Source organism: Heterocephalus glaber, unplaced genomic scaffold, assembly GCF_053883595.1.
Source record: "Heterocephalus glaber isolate CG9 unplaced genomic scaffold, H.glaber_assembly_v1.0 deba00001523, whole genome shotgun sequence".
In the NCBI taxonomy this organism is placed as follows: domain Eukaryota; kingdom Metazoa; phylum Chordata; class Mammalia; order Rodentia; family Bathyergidae; genus Heterocephalus; species Heterocephalus glaber.
This window is the reverse complement of record NW_028258327.1, coordinates 27,337,805-27,358,317: the sequence shown is the minus strand read 5'-3', so window position 1 is coordinate 27,358,317 and position 20,513 is coordinate 27,337,805. Positions and strand designations below refer to the sequence as shown.

General features: G+C 33.4%; 1 protein-coding gene across 3 annotated transcripts in view; it reads left to right on the top strand.

Annotated features, from left to right (window-relative positions):
• Window positions 1–16,623, top strand: part of Mmut (methylmalonyl-CoA mutase) — a 28,765-nt gene extending 12,142 nt beyond the window's left edge. For all 3 annotated transcript variants that reach the window (XM_004860298.4, XM_087188131.1, XM_004860299.4), the window contains exons 6-13: window positions 386–634; window positions 3,098–3,209; window positions 4,253–4,368; window positions 6,247–6,362; window positions 7,207–7,338; window positions 9,772–9,919; window positions 11,887–12,054; window positions 15,733–16,623. In XM_004860298.4, coding sequence (XP_004860355.1) covers window positions 386–634; window positions 3,098–3,209; window positions 4,253–4,368; window positions 6,247–6,362; window positions 7,207–7,338; window positions 9,772–9,919; window positions 11,887–12,054; window positions 15,733–15,861 — 1,170 coding nt within the window. In that variant the 3' untranslated portion in view covers window positions 15,862–16,623. The remainder of the gene's footprint in view (window positions 1–385; window positions 635–3,097; window positions 3,210–4,252; window positions 4,369–6,246; window positions 6,363–7,206; window positions 7,339–9,771; window positions 9,920–11,886; window positions 12,055–15,732) is intronic.
• Window positions 16,624–20,513: the final 3,890 nt, after the last annotated feature.

The following is a 20,513-nucleotide window of genomic DNA, read 5'->3' as shown; positions in this document are numbered from 1 at the left end:
CACATCATTGTGGTAGGTACTTTGGTAGGTACAAAAAAATTAGGGATAGTGAATTAGGAAATGAAAGCTCATATAATTAAAGTAAAAAAGGGGCACTTTATCCTGTATTTATGAAACAGTATTTAGGCAGTATCAAAGTTGGTACAACACTACTTGATATTTTAGAGGATTGTAAAAGACAGTGTATCTGACCACAGATGACACACTTTAGCTATTAATTTGAATTCTGGCTTATTTACTAATTAAGTTTAACTGATTCTCTGAAGCCTAAGGTGAACATTGGCGTAAAGAGTATGTAGCCATCACTGCTTACTTACATTTTCTTTAATAGTTGCCTTCCTGTCAATCAGCTGTTTCCTTTGTTTTTTCATAACAAATGCTTTAGGACCCTTACAATAACATTATCCGGACTGCAGTAGAAGCAATGGCAGCTGTGTTTGGAGGGACTCAGTCTTTGCACACAAATTCCTTTGATGAAGCTCTGGGTTTGCCAACTGTGAAAAGTGCTCGAATTGCCAGGAACACACAAATTATCATTCAGGAAGAATCTGGGATTCCCAAAGTGGCTGATCCTTGGGGAGGTTCATATATGATGGAATCTCTTACAAACGATGTGTATGATGCTGCCTTGCAGGTCAGTTTCTCCTCCTCACAACTTTGCATTAAAGATTTATAAATCAAGTTTTATAGATTTTTTAAGTTACATATATCATCAGTTTTAAATTTAATCAAGACTTCTAAAATATTTATGAGGAAAAGGATATTTACATTTGATTATATAGCTTTCAAAACATACTTGATTTAAAAATACATTTGTATTTGTATTAGTTTTATTCAGAGTTAAAAAGACAACTAGTATTAGTTGCAGAACAACAGCATTCCTTTGTCTACTATTTGTTTTTATAATGTCCCATGGAGTAAGCTGCCTACTTCTTTGTTTCTTTCTGTTTTTAATCTATGTAATTTAAAATCACATATGCATACTGTTTCTTCTAATTTTGTCAACTTTGGACATTAGAAATTAAGCTTTTGGCATTATTTATTGTTTTTCTGGTATAGTAGTTTGATTTTTTTAACTGATTCACATCCCTTCTTTCTCTCCTCCCTTCATATGGATATAATTATATCCCAGTCCTTTCTGAGGTGTTTACATGTTTTCTTTTGACTTAAATTGCTTTTTTTCTAGGCCTCGTGACCATTGTTGTTCTTTGATATCTTTTTGTTAGTATCTTGGGAATATTTTGTCACTTCTATGTTGAATTCTAAATCCTGACTCTCATGTCTGTCTCTGTTTTTTTGAAGCACTTCTCATAGCAACCTCCATAAACAGTGCATATGAGGTAAATTATTTAGTGTTTGAAAATGTCTTTATTCTTGTACTTGAATGATAGTCTGACTAGGTTTGAAATTATTTCCATTCAGAATTTGTAAACATTGTTCTATTTTTTTATTCTAGCTTCTAATAGTTTTAATCAGAAATATGCTGCTATTCCCCCTCGTGATCTCTTTCTAGAAGCATCAAGATCTTTTTACTTTTTGTGTTGCTATCTATGTACCTTGCTTGGTATGTGTATTTTTTTCTACTTTATACTGAATTTTTGATGAGTCTTCCATCTCCCCCTTTCTAAAATATTTTCATAGCTCTGGAAATTTTTCTTGTATATAGTATTTTCTTTGATATTCGCTTCCTGATATTTTTCTCCATCTAGAACTCCTATTCAGAGATACTGCATGAATATTTGTATCCTTAAATAATACATGATGTTACCTTCTCTACAATACATCTCTTTGGCTTTTACTTCTATAGAGATTCATCAACTTTATCTAATTATCTTTGTAACTAATATTTTAATTGAGCTCATTTCGATTTCCAATTTTTATTCTTATATATAATACTATTTTGTTTTATCAGTGCATCATCTCTTCTTGAGAGAATATTAGGAGTATTTTTTGACGTTCTCTTTTACATTTTGTATTGTCTCTATGCTTCTTTTTCTAGTCTTATTTTTCAGAATTTAGGTTTTAATTTCAATAAGATATCTTACTCTTGTTGCTCCTATATTGGGTGTTTGATAGTCTTTTGCTTCTCCAGTTTATTTTATGTAGACAGGAAATTTATTTTCTTGACAAAATGAAAGAGGTAGTTGCAAATAAGTATTTCCCTTCTTTTTAGCTTCCTGTCTTATCCTTACCTTCTGTAGACTCTGATATAGATTCTTCTTTCTCGAATCCTTTAAGTTTGAGCTTGTTCCTGTCCATCATCTGTTTTCTGCCTTTATATATAAGGCTGTGATTAAAGGTTTAGGTATTTCCTGGTTTCATTAAAGAAAGAGTTGTATTACGTCTCTGTTGTTCAAATCAAAAGTGCAGTTGCATTTTGCAGTATATTTTTCATTATGTAAGCATGGTAACTTAGTGGGTATAAATAAAAATAAAGGTTTGAGAATTGATATTGTTTTTAATTTTCTCTCGAGACTTGAGTTAGAAGTTTTGTGTTTTTCAGAATATACTTTGTTAGTTTTTCTGTTGTCTTTTCAGTACAGTCCTACCTCAGTACCTATAGGTTTCAGAAGAAAAGCCTGTGTGCTTATCACATTTTGATGAGAAAAAATATCTCACCACCTAGTGCTCTCTCTAGCTCTGGAACATGTAGAACCCTCACATATTACCATTATTGTCCTGTTTTGTACTAAAGTGGTAATCATGGGTCACAGAAAAATTGAGTGATACCACTAAGCCTGAAAGGCTTATATCAGCCCAGTAAAGGGCTACTATTAGTCCAGTAAATTATGAAAGTCCTGGAAATTTCAAAAATCATTTCTAATTTTATTTCTTGTGGGAAAAAATTAATTCAGTACAGTACTCAGTTTTGGCACTCATCAGGAGTTCCGGAACAAATGAACAAGTACCCAGGTATGACTATAACTTTAAACACATAAATTTTAAATAATTTCCTGGCTATTTAATTCCTTTCTTATAAAATTTAACTTTTAGTTTATAATTTTATTAGTAATTATATCACAACACTCAGAACTAACTTATATATGTTAAATTTTTCATAGTCTCTCTAGTTTTGTTAATCTGTTTTTCTTATTAGCTTATTAATGAAATTGAAGAAATGGGTGGAATGGCCAAAGCTGTAGCTGAGGGAATACCGAAACTTCGAATTGAAGAATGTGCTGCACGAAGACAAGCTAGAATAGATTCTGGTAAGAGAAAGTGGAAAGGTTTATTTGAAACTTGCTATTTAAAAAGAAATATGAATTTCTGTTTGAAAATTACACATAGTTAATAGAACAAAATTAATGAAAAAGTGGAATTTGAGTAAAATTTTTCTCATATCCACATATCTCTATCCATATATGTCTGTGTCTGTATTTTTGCATGCATAGATGCACATAAGCAAGCATACATACATATATGTGGATGCATATTTATTGTATATATGTATGCATGTGGGTTGATATTGCCAGTATTTTCAAATGACACTATTGACAGTAATTGTGCTTTATATTGGAGGATTCATTCATTCAGTTCATCAGTGAATGCTTCTTTAGTAGGTTATGTTTGAGCCACTTGCTATGTTTGGCCTTGGAACTGTGAACAAGACAGATATGAACTCTGAGCCCATAGAGTTTGGATTCTAGTAAAAAATAGACATCGAACAAGTAAACAAACAATATAATGAAAGCTTAAATTAAATGCTCTGAAGGAATAGGAAAGACTATAACCTGATATAGGAGTAGTAAGCTATCTTTAGATAAAGGTAATAATTTGGTAGCCTGAGGCAAAATATATTTTGTATCATTTAAGGAAACTTATTTGTAAATTTTGATTTATTAATTACTGATTTAAAAGAGTTTGTCTTTTTGTTTAAAAGTGATTGTCTGTGATATAATCCAGGAAAATATTAGAAAAGCTATTGGCTGTTAATTCTCCACTTTTTAAATCTTACATGGTCATTGCTCTGATTGTTTTTGTTTAATGTTAGAAAAAAGCTTATCAGAAACTCTTGGGAAGTGTAGATTGGAAGAATTTTTTTTAAATCCTCCCTTACAGAGATTCTGTTCTTTCCCCTCATACCCTCATCCCTGACTGAGACTTACTGATCTATATTGAAGTTTCATTGCATTAGGAATACTAATTATAAATGTTAAACTTATAAAGAAAATTCATAATAATCAAAGCATTACTATTAGGCAATTATTTGTGAATAGAATTTATATATTATTTTTCTTTGGAAAATTAAAAGGTTCTGAAGTAATAGTTGGCGTGAATAAGTACCAGTTGGAGAAGGAAGAGTCTGTAGAAGTTCTGGCGATTGATAATACTTCAGTGCGGAAGAAGCAGATTGAAAAACTTAAGAAGGTATTAATACCTGTTACTTTCCAAGTTCTGGGAATTGGCTAGTCCTCACATTGTCCTTTACAACCCCCACATGAGGTAGGCATTATTTCTCATCATTTTAAAAATAAAGAAACTAAAGATAAGAAATTGAGAAACTTGCTCAGGATCAATAACTGAACAGCCAGAACTCAGTCTAGTTCTGCTTGACACCAAATATTTGTGTGTATTAAAACATATCAGCCTCTATGAAACTTACGTGCTACTATTAAAAACCACACTAAATAATAACAGCCTACATAATTTACAGGTGTAAACTAGGGCTTAGATGATTATGTAAGTCACTCAAATTAAAAACAAAGTTCAGAGTCAGTATTTGAACCTAAGGGTTCTCATTGTAATTTCTTTCCATTATATCATGGCTCTTGATACAATTATAAAAGAATAGTTTGCTTTCTGAGTTTTTAAATTTAACTGTATTTGATAGTGCTTTGGTAAATATATTGGTCAGCCTCCCTGTTGCTGGAACAAATGTCTAACACCTGTGATTTAGAAGAGAAGTTTATCTACCTGATGCTTTCAGAGGTTTCAGTCCATGGTCCACTGGCTCCAAGGCAGGAACCTCATGGCACAGAAGGGCATGGTGGAGCACAGCTGCTAACTTCATGGCAGCTGGGAAGCAAAGCATAGAGGCAGAACTAGAGTGTGACATACGCCCTCCAAAGGCTTGGCCCTAGTACCTCACCTCCAGCTGGTCCCACCTTAGGAGTCTCTGAATCCAGTCAAGTTGACAATTAAGATTAACTGGCACAATAAGCTACAGTTTATAATGAACTCTATCCATTTTAAGTATTGTATATATGTTTATTTTAATTAAATACCATATTTCCTTGTTTTCTTTTCTCTCTGATATGAGGATAATGAAATGTTAATTTTTGCTCTTGTAACCTACATATTTCTGTTCTGTGAAGCTACCTTGGTCACTTAATCTCTAACTTCAGCAGATGTAGCTCTGTGATAGAGTACTTGTATAGTTTGCACAAGGCCCTGAGTCCAATCTCCAGCATCTCCCCTCCCCCAAATGGTCGAATAAGCTTCATCCCATTAGGTTGAATACCTGTCATCTTCAGTATTTTTCTATTAGAGTTAATAGCAGATGTTAATAACATTACTTCCACTTTTACTTTCAATCTAATCAGGAAAAATAGTGACTCTTCTGTCATATTTTGTCACTTTAAAGGCCCTGTTTAGTATGTAGGATTTTATTTTCAGTGATCACAAAAGTTTCTATATTTTAGGTACTTGGATTAACTATTCCCTCCAAGCTTGAAGGGCTCCATTTACTATAAATGATGATAAACCTTATTTTGAGTAAGAGAGAAATTCAGTAATAACAGTATAGAAATACTTGTTATCATTTATTGAGCTATGTACCATACACTGTGCTGAGTGGTTTTCTTAAATTGCTATTTTTGTGTGTTACTTGATTTAACAGATACTTTTTATGTTCATTCCTTTACAGATGAGGGGACTGGTGATTGGAGAGTCTCTCTTAATTGCTCAAGGTTATGCCATAAGTGCAAGAGTTGGATTGAATGCAGGTTTCCTGATTCTAGTTCCAGTTTAGGAAAAGTGGAGATTGTTTTGTAACTCTTACCTAATTTTGAACTATGAATCTCTTCTTAGGACCATGAGCAATCAAAGTTCTTCCTGAGTGAATGAATTAAGTGAATAAATATACTTCTTAGGTTATATATTCTTTCCATTTTTTTGTTTGTTTTTACTTCTGAGGTTAAGATGATGGAACAAATTCCACCTGTATAGCATATATCTGGGTCAAATCTCTTGGTATGTTTTATTCCCTGTTCACATTAACCATCTCTGCTTTACCTTTTCTACAAGATCAAATCCAGCAGGGATCAGGCTTTGGCTGAGCAGTGCCTTGCCGCACTAACCCAATGTGCTGCCAGTGGAGATGGGAATATTTTGGCTGTCGCAGTGGATGCAGCTCGTGCAAGGTGAGGATATGTAAGTTGGGAGATTTCCAGTTACTGAAAGTTTGACCAACTTAACTTTTCAGAATATATTTTAATAGATTGATCCTATAAGCCCTGTGAGCCCTAAAGAAAATAATGGAAACCCATAATAAATTTAATTCTTGTTCTTCTTAAATTTATCTGTGCATTTAAAAGATTCATATACTTTGAGTGGGGTATATTACTATTTATGAATTTCACTGTGATTCGGGACATTTCAAGTTATTGTAATGAATCAGTTTCACTGATTTTCAGGTTGAAATTTGATGTCCTTTAAAGTATATCATCAAGGTTATGTGTACCACCTTGATATTTCACCAGGAAGAGAGCCCTTTGTAGAAAAAGGGAAACATTTATTTGAGAACCTGTAGGAAAAATTTATTGTCACACCATTGCTTTTGGATTATTGGTAATTATGATGTAACCAAAAACACAACCATCTTGCCTACCCCATCCCAGAGATGCAAGGATGGTTCAGCGTATGTAAGTCTATAAATATAATTCACATAAACAGGAGCAAGGTCAAAAGCCACATGATTATATCAATAGATGCAGAAAAGGCTTTTGACAAAATCCAACACCCTTCTTGATAAAAATCCTAAAGAAAACAGGTATAGAAGGACCACATACCTGAATATGATAAAAGCTATCTATGACAAGCCAATTGCCAGTATTATACTAACTAAAGTAAAACTAGAAGTGTTGTTGTTTGAGTTTTCAATAGCCTATTTTTAAATTATAAAATGTCTAATTGTATTGACTTTTATTGTATAAAACAAATATTTATTTCTAAATAATGATGCTACTAGACCCTCTAATATTTTAGATGTACAGTTGGAGAAATCACAGATGCTATGAAAAAAGTATTTGGTGAACATAAAGCTAGTGATCGTATGGTGAGTGGAGCATACCTCCAGGAATTTGGAGAAAGTAATGAGATAACATCTGCTATAAAGAGGTAATATGTGAAATTCCTTTCCTTTTTCCCTTCCCTTCCCTTTCCCTTTTCCTTCCCTTTTCCCTTTCTCCTTCTCTTTCCTTTCCTCTCCTCTTAAGCCCTTTGCACTGAGCTATAACTCCATCCTTTTTTCTCTTTTTAAAATTTTATTATTTTGAGACGTGGTCTTGATAAGTTACTGAATTGCCAGGCTGGGCTCAAACTTTTGATTCTCTTGCCTCAGACTCCCAGAGTGCTGTGATTATGTATATGCAATTTCTTAAACTTGAATTTCATTTTTCTTGTTAACACAATCTTGAATCTTCTGAGGGCTTAGTTTTTTCACATACAACTTGAAAGATATTTGAATTGACTTTCCTATTAGTCTGTAATTCTAGCAAAGGTAATAAATGTTAAATTAGGTATTTGTTATTATTTATATTATGTGAACCTATTATATGCTCATATAATTAATGGGCTATGTGTAATTTATTTATTAGGCATAATATGTAATTATGAATATATTATATATTCATGTGCCAATATGTTAAATGTTGGTGTTTTGGTCAGTGTTGGACTGCATACATCCTGTGATCCCCTAGATTATAATGAAGCTAAACAATTCCTTTCTCCTTGTGACATTATACCTAGTGATGGTGTAGCCATAGCCACAGTGACATGGTGGCACCATGCATTACTCATATATTTCTAGTGATGGCTGGTGTAAACCTAGCACTACCAGTCATATAGAAGTACAACACATACAGTCATGTGCAGTATGTAATACTTAATGATAACACACAATTCTATTCCTAGTTTAGCATACTTTTTATTATTACTTTAAAGTATATTTTTCCCACTTATAAAAAATGCTTACTGTAAAATAGTGTGTCACATTATGGAGACAGCAACCTCATACATCTTGTATTTATGAAATCTCTTAATTGTGTCATTTTCTCTTTTACTTGGTTGAATCTTGTGCTGTTCTATTTATAACTGCCATAGGAGCCATAAGCTATCCGATATACATACACTATGGAGCCTAGATATGTAGTGTGCTATACCATATAAATTTAAGTTCACTTTATGGTGTTCACACCATGATTAAGTTGCCTAATGATAAATTTCTCAAAATGTGTCCCTGTCATTAAGCAATGCCTGATTGTGTGTAAATTATATGTAATTATACAAAAATATTTCATTTACTAGCTGATAGAGCAAATTAAATATTAAAAACTGGTAATATTTTGAACTTTCACCATAGTCTCCTATAGGATTTTCTCATTTCTTTTTTTTTTGGTACTGGGGATCGAACTCAGGTCCTTGCGCTTGCACAGCAGGTGGCAAAACCACTGAGCTAAATCCCCATCCCGAATTTTCTCATTTCAAACAGATGTGGGTAACTAGGTGTTTAGCTAGGTTTTGCCCTTTTAATCTAACTACTGTGGTAGACTTTCATATTTTCTTAAGTGTATTCACATCCTTCAATTGTCTGAATGATTATAATATCTTAATTTGCCTATTTAAACATAAGCATCTGGTTGGTATTTGTATATAAATTAAAACCAGTCTTTGTTGAACTGACAATAAATAACACTGTAACTGCATGGCATGGAAATGATGTGATCATGTTTCTCAACTGTAAAAACTGGCTTCTTGGTGATTGGTATTCTCAACCTTTGTGATAAAGTTTCCACTAAAAACCTTTGTTAATACTTATGTAAATATTAAAATAGCCATGGTAAAAATTATAAAAATGTACCTTTTTTTCTTTGAACAAAAATTAATACACTGGTTTTTCAATTTTCATATAAATTTCTTGTTTCAACCAAGCATTTTATTTATATATAAGAAACCATACTGCATTCAGCTTGGGAAAGTTCACACTTACAAAGGGTAGGTAATATATGGAGAATTTAAAATAGCTGGTGGGGCCCAGGGATTTAGCTCAGTGGTTCCACCGCCTGCCTCGCAAGCGCAAGCACCTGAGTTCAATCCCCGGTACCAAAAATACAAATAAAAATAAATAAATAAATAAATAGTTCAATCCCCAGTACCATAAATAGATAGATAGATAGATAAATAAATAAAGTAAATAGTTGGTGGTCACATATCTATATAAAGGGCTCTGAAAGGTACTTTTTAGGTTATATTTAAATATATCTGCATGTTGTATTCTGCAGGAAGATGAAGAGTTGTCATTTTTTCATCTTGCTTCACTGATATTTTCAGTGTTCTGAACTTGCAGACTGTGCCATCTTAAACTTTCCTGTAAGGGGGAGATAGTAGACATATTTAGTGTCTAATGGTGCTTTCAGTATAAAATATAGATATTAACAAAATAAAGAAGACCGATTCAGATTAGATATTCTTGGGAGATGTACTGTTCGTTTTTATATCTTACTTTTGGACAATTAATTTTTAACTGTTGTTATCTTTTAAACTGTTTACTAGAGTTCATAAATTTAAGGAACGTGAAGGTCGCAGACCTCGTGTTCTTGTGGCAAAAATGGGACAAGACGGACATGACAGAGGAGCAAAAGTTATTGCTACAGGATTTGCTGATCTTGGTTTTGATGTGGACATAGGACCTCTTTTTCAGGTACTAAAAAATTGTTCACAGCAATTTCAAAGAGTCAGCCCTAAGAAAAATGATGATAGACCGAGATGAAGTTTTTAAGTTGTAAAAGAGTGTATCTAACATAGTCTCTATTTTTGAAGACATATAGTCCAATTAACCATGACATATAAAAATAAATTATAGTTCATGGTTTAAGTCAAGCTTTGTAAAAATAAATGTAGCTTAAAACCAAAAATTTTCTTAAGCTTTGGTTTACTTCTAAAGATCCTGTTGTACTCTTTGAGAGTTAACCAATATGTGGGAAAGATAGGCCTCATGACATTTCTGCATTATTTTGAAAGGGAAAATCAGTCTTTAAGAAAGGTATTTGGGTATAGTGACACAAATACAATTCATCCTTTTTCTGAACATATTTACATGATAATATTTCTCACAGACTCAGGGTTTTACTTCTATGCCATGTGAGGTCCTTAACTGTAACTTCATTACTCAAGAGTAAAGAATCACAAGCCTTAAAATCTTGCCAAACTCAGAACTTTCACATATTGATGAATTTTTGTGCTTATAATTATACACTAGTTTCTGAACTGGTATCATTCATTCCACATTTTCAGATTTACAATGAAAAACTTAAAAGTACCTTTTATATGAAATGATTTAAATACACATGAATTAGCAATGCAGTGTCACAAACTAGTGCTGAAGGTAGATATGATTTTGGGTAACTCAGTTCATAATTCAATAACTGAAAATAACCTTTTTGATTCTGTATCCTAAAGTGTTTAAATTCAGTTAATAGATGGTAAAACACACCCTTCTACATGCTATCCCTTCTCTTTATTATGCACTCACAGGGGTGCTGTAACTTCTCATCTAATTTCTAGAGTTCTCACAAAGGTATTTTAGTTCATATACTGTTACTAATTCAGTGTCTCTGTGGGAGCCTCTGGAGCTTCCTAGCCTCTGTTTTGCTGATGTCCTTCTTTCCCATTCTATTTTAAAACCTAAGATTTATTCTTTTTTTTTTAAGTATTGGGGATTGAACCCAGAGCCTTTGCACTGATATATATTCCTCTAACTTTTGTTTTTTTGAGGCAGGGTTTTCACTAAGTTGCCCAATGTGGCCTCAGACTTGTGATCCTTTTGCCTCAGGCTCCCAGAGTGCTGTGATTAAAGGAATGCACCACCATGCCTGGCTAAGATTTACTTTTTCACATTGTATTTTGGATGTAGTCTTTTACTTCTTCGTAGATACCAAAACATGTTTTTTGTTTTTTTTTTTGTGGTACCCGAGGTCCAACTCAGGACCTTGGGCCTGCAAGGCAGGCGCGGCATCACTGAGCTAAATCCCTGGCCCTATAACATATGTTCTTGTACTGTATAACTCACTCCATAAATGTTGGTATTGAAGACATCAGATATACTTTGGAGAGATTATAATGAATGATATTAGCTTATATTACTTATTTATCTTAAAGATTCTTTGGGGGAACTATTTTCTTGTATAATGTAGACCTAATTGATACATGTTAATGCTAGAAGTAAATGCAGTATTGATATTATTACCTCAATAGTTTGAGTGGCATCATTTATACTACTGATTTCTTTTTATTCATTGAAGAGAAAATTCAGCCCTTTTGTTTGTTTTGTTGTGAGACTTGTTCTCAGTAATATTTTGTCCATTCTTTTAAGATCATGATACACGGTATATTAACTATTGTTATTCTCTAATTATTTTGTTATGAAATTTTATTTTATTTTTTCATAGAAGAGTGCATTTTATATTTTATTACTATCTACTTCTATTACATTAAAGCAAAAACCAAAAAAAAGATTTTGAGAATGCTGAAATCTGGAGTGATATTAACATCATGATTTTTGATAAGAGACTTGGAATGTTGACTTTAAGCAGATAACACTTTCACAACAGGTTTTTTCTGGTCACTGCTATGGATAATGATTTGTCCCTTTACCTTCTGACTGCTTAGACCCCCCGTGAAGTGGCCCAGCAGGCAGTGGACGCAGACGTGCATGCTGTGGGTGTGAGCACACTTGCTGCAGGGCACAAAGCCCTTGTTCCTGAGCTCATCAAAGAACTGAATGACCTGGGACGCCCAGACATCCTCGTCATGTGTGGAGGGGTGATACCACCACAGGTATTTCCCTTCCTTAGCATTTTCCTAGTACTGTAATGGGAATCCAGAGTAGTGATAGTGATAGATTACTTGTAGTGCTAAAGATAAACTTATTGTAGATTCAAAGCCAAATTATTTCCTGGTGATCTTACTAAGTTTTACAGAGACCAAAAGTAGGCAGTGATATTTTGTATTTAACATATTTTAATTCATTATGTATACTTTTATTTAATAGTTTACAAAGATTCTATGATAGAACTGTATCCATACAAACGAATAACTGATGGTTGATATCTGCTTTCTTCATATCCAGTAGTCAGTAATGGAGAAAAAGCAGGATAAAAGCAATGCTGCCTCACACCTGGAATAGAGAAGAATGGTAAACACATAGTGAATATATCAAACCCTAGCTGAGATACAATGAGGACTCCTTTTCTCTGTGGTAAAGTGAGACCTGTAGGTAGCTTGTGTCTGTTACAGAGGAGCTACTTTTTCCATTTCTTTCATGTTTCCATCCCTAAATGTGCTCAACCGGAAACTTTATTATGTAAGCTACTTTGGGTGAAGGGTAGTTTTTTTGGAGCCAAATATACCCTAATACAGGCATATGGAATCAGCTTGTCCTGAAGTTTATAGGCTGCATGGAGAGGAAAGTAGATACTTAAACAAAAATGTTGTTCCTCTTAGAAAAGGAGAAATGGGTGCTAGGTAGCAATTGATGTCAATCAGTTTATTAATAGGGTGAGAGGACACCATCCACATATTCCATTCCTAGTTAATTAAAATAATTAGTTAAAATGTAAGAATGATCTATTTCCATTCTAGTTTCCACTTATGCTAAGTTTTCCTTTATTACTGGAATGGAAAATATATTAAGTTAGAAGAACTATATTTGAGGCTGTTCTAAATGAATGATTTGTAGATGCTGCAAAAGCCCTGCTACTACAGCAGAAATTCATCAGGGAAATGGGATTTTGTTTCCAACTCCACAGTTTTTCTTCCTAGGTTACAAGTCAAAACAAGAATCATGAACTTATGTACCACTTATGAAATGAGAAGATACATACGTATAAGGTTGTGAAATTGGTGATAATATAGAACTAGTGAGCAAACTAGATGTTACTTATTTTCTAACAACCCAGTTCTTAAGGTTATATAGTCAAAATAAAACTACTTTTATTAATATACATACCTATTATTTTCACTGTGTGTGTGAGTGTGTGACATAGAGAGAGAATCTCACTATGTTGCCCAGACTGGTCTCAAATTCCTGGGCTCAAGTGATCCTCCTGCCTCAGCCTCCCAAGTGCTAGGACAACATGCACGTGCTGCCCCGCTTGGCTGAGGGCTGTCATTCTTTATTATATCTCCCTATGGAACAATTTTGTCTGTCTTGCAGTTACCGAGTCCGTAATATCTAAGCTCTTAATTATGATTTTAAGGTGTAGGAACCAAAGTAATTAGGCTGCATAAAATATTTAAATTGAAATAAGTTGAAATAAAAGTTAAGATAAAATGTAAGTCTGTTATGTAAGTGAGATGACATTTTCAGTATTTTACACAAGTCATATTAACTTTCTGGATATTTTAATTACTTAGAACATCTTTAATTGTTTGTCATGTTTTCCCCTATAAGTTTAAAAACACTAAGGATAATTTTCTATGACACACTTCTATATGAATATCCTATAAATATAATGAAAGTCAAAACCTGTCTATTTTTCTATTCATTTGTACTACATGTTAGATCTTTGTTACTGTAACAAATACCTGAGGGAATCAACTTGCAAATTGGAAACGTTTATTTTGGCTCACAGTTTTGGCAGTTTTAGTCCATGGCCTTTGACCTGTGGTGAGGCGGCACACCATGTTGGGGAGCATGGTGTCCACCTCTTGGCCAGGACATGAAAGAGGAGGAATCCTCTTCAGGGGTGCACTCCTAGTGACCTAAGGCCTCCTGCTGCACCTCATCTCCTGAACCTCCACTGTCACCCAATAATAGTACCAGGGACTGACAAGCCTTCAGTACATGACCTACATAGAACATTTGTTTACGCCATAGCACACTGTACATATATGAGTGAAATGCTGCTCATGTTCAGTTGAAATTCACTTAGTTTTAAAATTAGAAGGCATTAATATATGGTGTTTAATCAAACCGATATAGTCCTTACCAATGTGGAGTTTGTAGTTCCTGTGGTTGGGGTAAATATGATGTATCTTCACTGGTGTTTTACTACAATCAGGATTCTCCAGTGTTCTTAGCAGCAGTGGCCTCAAACTATTTTAGGCAGGTTTAGCAATCACATGGTCCCTGTTTATATTGTGAAGCAGTGTATCCCTGGCTCAGCTAAACAAAAAACAGTTTGAAATAATAACCTTCTATTTGGAAATAACTTCAAACAGATAAGGTCCAAAAATAAAAGTACAAAGAATCTATGTACTGTATACCTTTACCTAGATTTACTTACTGCCAACATTTTACTTCCTCACTTACTACGTTGTACAAGGCTTATGTAAGACTTAGGAAGTCAAAAACCATTTCTCAGTTGGAATTTTCATGATTCTTTTCCAGTTGAATACTCAATTCCAAGTGTGTGACTCAAATGTCAGGACAAATGACATGTAACATTATTAGGAAAGAGTGAAGTAAATAACGTATTAATCTACCTATCATCAGTTTGGAGATGATTGTGACTGTATTTGATCCAGTTTTCTTATGAGCTTTTAAAACGTCTAGCACTTACCCAATGAGAGTAACAAGTTTTGAATGCCTTTATTTGTCAAATACTAGGTATACAAAGTTGATTAGACAGAATCTATGCTTTCAGTAATTCAGACCAAGAGGTCACAGGTCCAATAAGATATGTTAAGTTCCATTGCAAAATCATAGTATTAAAAGAATATTATAAGAATATGATAGAGACAGAAAATAAATTGTTGGAGGATAATTAGCATGACCATATAATTTATCATCCAGGTTATGATCTCTTGAGAGTGGAGAGTGGTCCTGTTTAAAAAAAAAAAGTTGTGCAACAGTAGCACAAATCAGAACATCCTGTTACATGATCAGGATCAGTGCCTCAAAGATTACCCTATTCTTGTTATTATAACTATAAATTCTCTGGTGTTAAAGTAGCCTAAGTTTGCGGCATAAATTGTGCCCTGGGAATCTGTATGCTCAATTTTTGACTGTGATTAAAATAAACTAACAAATGGCAACAGAATAAAAAAAACCTAATCTTTATTTATAGAAAATCCAATTTCATCATGAAGTCAAATTCAAAGTACCACCATTTTGCTACCTATAGATAAAATACTCAGGAAGAGATAAATAGCCTTGTAAACTCAAAGCTATAATGTAATAACTAAATTTAACATAAAGACAAATAGTGAAAATTTAAGTGAGAGAAAGTTTTGGTATAGAGTTCAGAAGTTCTTAGTCAGGGACAAACAATTTTCTACCACCAACAACATGTGGGCAGAGTATGTTTTGGTTTTTAATGACATGGGGTTGGGAGGTGGTGCCACTAGCTATTAGTGACAATGCCCGTCACTGAAGAACTTTTCAACAGTATACTAGTTGAGAAAGTTTTGGCCATTGGGGCAAAGAAAACAGGAAAACAGTCATTGTGTTGCTTGGTTTTCTTGACATTAGAAATAAATTTTCTTCATTAATTAAACAAATTCTGTCAACAGGATTATGATTTTCTGTATGAAGTTGGTGTTTCCAATGTCTTTGGTCCTGGCACTCGAATTCCAAAGGCCGCTGTCCAAGTGCTTGATGATATTGAGAAGTCTTTGGAAAAGAAGCAACAATCTGTTTAACATCTTGGTTTTGTTTTACCCTTCTTCTAAAGTATTTTTTAAATTATGATCAAAGAAGAGAGTAAAGTCATACCTTCAGTTTAATCTCAATACCTGATCTGTACTTTCCTTGAAAGTTTTACATTAAATTACCTTACTTGTTGTCCTGCTATAAGTTTATATGTACAATTACACTTTAAAAATAAAAAAATTGCCTTAATCCTCCATAATAATACTTTATCAAATGTTTTATTTTAGAAAATAATAGTGACATACTATTTAGGAATATTTCTTATAAATCTACTTGCTTTTGACTTTAAGAATTAAACTTTACATAGGAAAAAATTTGATTAGTTTTGTTCTTCAAGTAGCATTACATTGACATGACCACCAAAATATAAAATCTATCATAGAAAAAATAGTGGGGATTATTTATGTGGGAAAATAGGTTGTGGTTATGAACCTCAGCCAAACACTACCAGAATCATGTTGGAGACTGCAGATTGGAACAGGAGACAAATGACAAAGTATTTCAAGTCTGATTTTACTCTCTTCCTTAGCGTGAGCATGTGATCTTGTTATTGCTTAACTTGGTCCAAAATCCAGGAGAATGTATGTGAACATTCCCTTTAATTAAATTGACTCTGGTTGTTAACATGGATTGCTTCAGAATAATGATGTAAGCTGTGAATATAAATAAAACAAAAGAATGTGACATAAAAATAAATTAATTTTCTAGATCCAGAAAGATCTGTCCAATAAAGATAATTTTTTTAATTTTAATTTTTTTCAGATCATTTTCTTTATTTGTATGCATTTGTAGTATATAATGTTTACATTTCTTATGGGGAGTTGGTGCATGTATAATATACAGTTTTAAGAACATAAATAATCCAAAGAATACCTGTAATTTGCTCTTAAGATTTTCTCATTAAAGAAGGAAAATGTCCTCTATTATTCATATAATACATTAAATGAATGTAAAATAAGTAACAGTGATTCTTTTGTAATGAATTTCTGCTGTATTTTATTAAGTCAGAGAACAGTATTTTGGTAAGAGATAAGTTTTATAATCCTTTACGTATTACTGTAGAATTTATAAACTACATTATAACCCAAATTAATTTTTAAAACATGACTATTAGAAAGGTATTAAATTCTGATTATTCCCATTTCACAGGTGTGCCTTCTGACTTCAATTCCAGTGATACATTCACTATGCCATTTTACTTACTCTTCCTTATAAAGAAATGCGTATCAATTCAATAAGTATTTCATTCCCGTGATATGTTGTTTGCTGAGTGACATGAAATAATATTCTCGATATTTAGCGGGTTTTTGGTAGGCAATTTTGGAAAAAGGAAAGGCAGGCAAATGCTGCTAAAGTGCTTGTCTATTTATGTGTTCTTTACCTGAACCGAGCACACTGGCTTCACTTTCCCAATTTTAAAAAACCTGTTTCCTAAAATATCCATGGCATGACCCATGGGATTTAAATTTGGTCTCACTCTAGATTGGATTTGATTATTATTATTTCCAGAAAATGACTAGATTAAACACTTTTGTGCTGTTTATATTAGAAAAGATTCCAAAAGAAATTTTACTTTATCTAACTTATTAATGTCCTCAGGTTTAGATCAAAACTTCTCTATCCACCAATAAGCAGACTTTTGGAAATGATCAGGACAATGACCAAGTGTGAAAAGAATGTGCATATATGTTTTGTACAGATCAGCTATAGATATTCAACAAATAGTATTGTAAAGTAGTAATGGATCAGGAAAACAACTACTTTCATCATTTGTTTTTGATGAAAAGAGCTTGAATCAAAATCAAAGATTCTAGTGGGAATTATAAAGCACAGTCAAATCAATGCAGAGAGCAGCTTACTGAGATACAGAGTATGTGTTATGTTAAATCTTCGCAACCTCATCAGCATGTTGAAACATTGAAGACCCACATATAAGTCACAGTTCATCTTTAAGGGGGGAAGTGGTTTACTGGGAATCAAACCCAAGGCCTAGTGTATGCCAGACAATACTATACCATTGAGTTATATTCCCAGCCCACTATTTCATTATTGGCATTCATTATTTATGATGTATGATACCAGTGAGCGCAAAATTTCACATTTCTATCCAATATGACCTAGATATCTTTGTTTCTTTCAAGTCAAATTGTGAGACACACAACCCACACGTGCGCGCACACTCCAACTCAAGGGATTCAGGCATTACTTAAATCTTTCAATCAGATAAGGTCCAACAAGAATAAGCACTAGGGCAAATTTATGTAGTGTGAAGGGTGTATGAGATGTGTGTCATGTATGATTTGTTATGAGAAATGACTTGCACAGTTGTGGAATCTAGCTAAAATCCAAACCCACAGGACAAACAAGGAAAATGATGAACAGGTTGAAACTCCACAGGCACAGGCTCAAGCTTGATCTCTACGGGTGGGCAGGCAGGCAGGAAGGAAGATAATGCAGTGAAGGACCTGCAATTTTAGATCCAGCTGCTGTTTGAAAGGTTTAAGCCCTCTCTTTCAAAAGGCTTCGATCTGACTAAATCAGATGTTCAGATAATCTCTCATTTGCTTAAAAGGAACTGAGTGAGATCTTTAATTACATCTACACAATTCCCCAACATCATCTAAAGATTAGGGTTTGGTTGATTAACCGGGAGAAGGCTGTGTTTGTGTATACCTCATAAGGGACTATAATCTACACTAACTGGAAATATACCTATGTTAGTAGCCATAGCATATCTAAAGAATGGGATTACTGGGTCTGCTGGCTCAAGGCTCAGCATGTTTTCATATTCACATGTGAAGAAAGGCCTGTGAATCAGACTCATACCTTCCCATATTGGTATTCAACATTCAGTGGAACATATACCTAAGTCTAGACACAGTGCATACATATTTGGTGACAAATGTGAAGAATCATTTTTGTATTGTTTCAAACATTTGCCTCAAAGGCATTTGGGGATACTGAATCAAAACTAGTTTTTTAAAGCTCTTGTTGTGCCACTGGTGAACTTAACATCAACTAGGATTAGTAAATACATGTTTTTGGAGATGGTCAGAAGTAACAGTATGGTTACACAGAATAGGTACAATTTTACTTTTATTCTCAAAACTGCTCTGACCATACACACACCATTTATTTGAACTCTTCCCCTTCCCAAATGGGTCAGGAGTAAATGGACTTGGATGGAACTTCTGGCTACAAAAGATACTGAGAATCAACAAAAGGGATCATATCAAATTAAAAAGTTTCTGGATAGCAAAGAAGACAGCCAACAAAGTGAAGATACAAACTACTGAATGGGAAAGCAATTTTGCCAGCTGTTCCTCAGACAGAGGACTAACATCTAGAATATATAAAGATCTCAAAAAAATTAGACCCCAAAATGAAAGATTTAATCAAAAAGATGGGTCACTGAAATGAATAGATACTTCTCACAAGAAGAGGTACAAGTGGCCAATAAATATGTGAAAAAATATTCAACATCTTGAGTCATTAGAGAAACAAATGAAAACAACCCTAAGATTTTATCTTACTGCAGAACAAAGTGGCTATAGTCGGAAATAAAATGGTAAAAATGAAAAAAAAAAGAATAAATAACAAATGCTGGCAAGCTTAGGCACTAGACTTTGGATTCTAGTGCTCTTTCAACCTCTCACCAGCTTTCGGACTTGACAAGTGATCTGCTTTTTCTACTGAATCCCAGAGATACTGAAAAGCAAAAACTATAAAATCTATAGAAAAAAAAAGGAGAAAAGGGAGAAAATCTTTGTGACCTTAGGTTAGATGAAACATCTTAGATGTTACCAAAAGCATGAGCCATAAAAGAATAAATTGATAATTTGGGTTGAAACAAAATTAAAGCTTCTGTTCTCTAAAAAACATTGCTAAGAAAATGAAACCACAAGGCACAGACTTGGAAAAATGTTTGCCAATCACCTATCTGATAAAGACTATTTAGAATATATAAAAACTCTATAATTAAGATAGCCAAACACCAAGTATAAAAGGAAGAAAATATGTGAAGGAATACTTCAACAAAGGAGACGTTTTAAAGGCAAATGAGCTCCCCAAAAGACTCAGCATCATTAGTCATTATAGAAATGAAAAGTACAACAATGAGGTGCCACCACATCATTTAAAATGTTACCATACAAAGACTGGCCAAACCGACTCTTAGGGAAAAAGTAAGGAAACTGGAACTCTTACACATTACTGGATGGGAATATAGAATAATGCAACCACTTTTAAAAGTTGGTGTATTTTTTAAAAGATAAAATAACCACACCATCCAATTATTCCACCCCCAACTATTTATCAAAGAGAAATAAAATCCTACATCCATACAAAGAGTAACACATAAATATTCATAGAATTTTTATTGGTACTCACCCCAAACTAGAAACAGTCTGAATGTCCAACAATGGATAAATAAACAACTATGGGACATCCATAAAATTACATAGTATTCAGCAATAAAATAATGAACTATTGATATATGTTACATTAATGTGTCTCAAAACAAATGCTAGTGAATGAATCATAATTCATTGCTGTGTATGAAGCCCCATTGTCCCACAAAAAGAGTATATATATTACATAATCCCCTTATTTAAAATTGTAGAAATGGTAATCTAATGTGTAG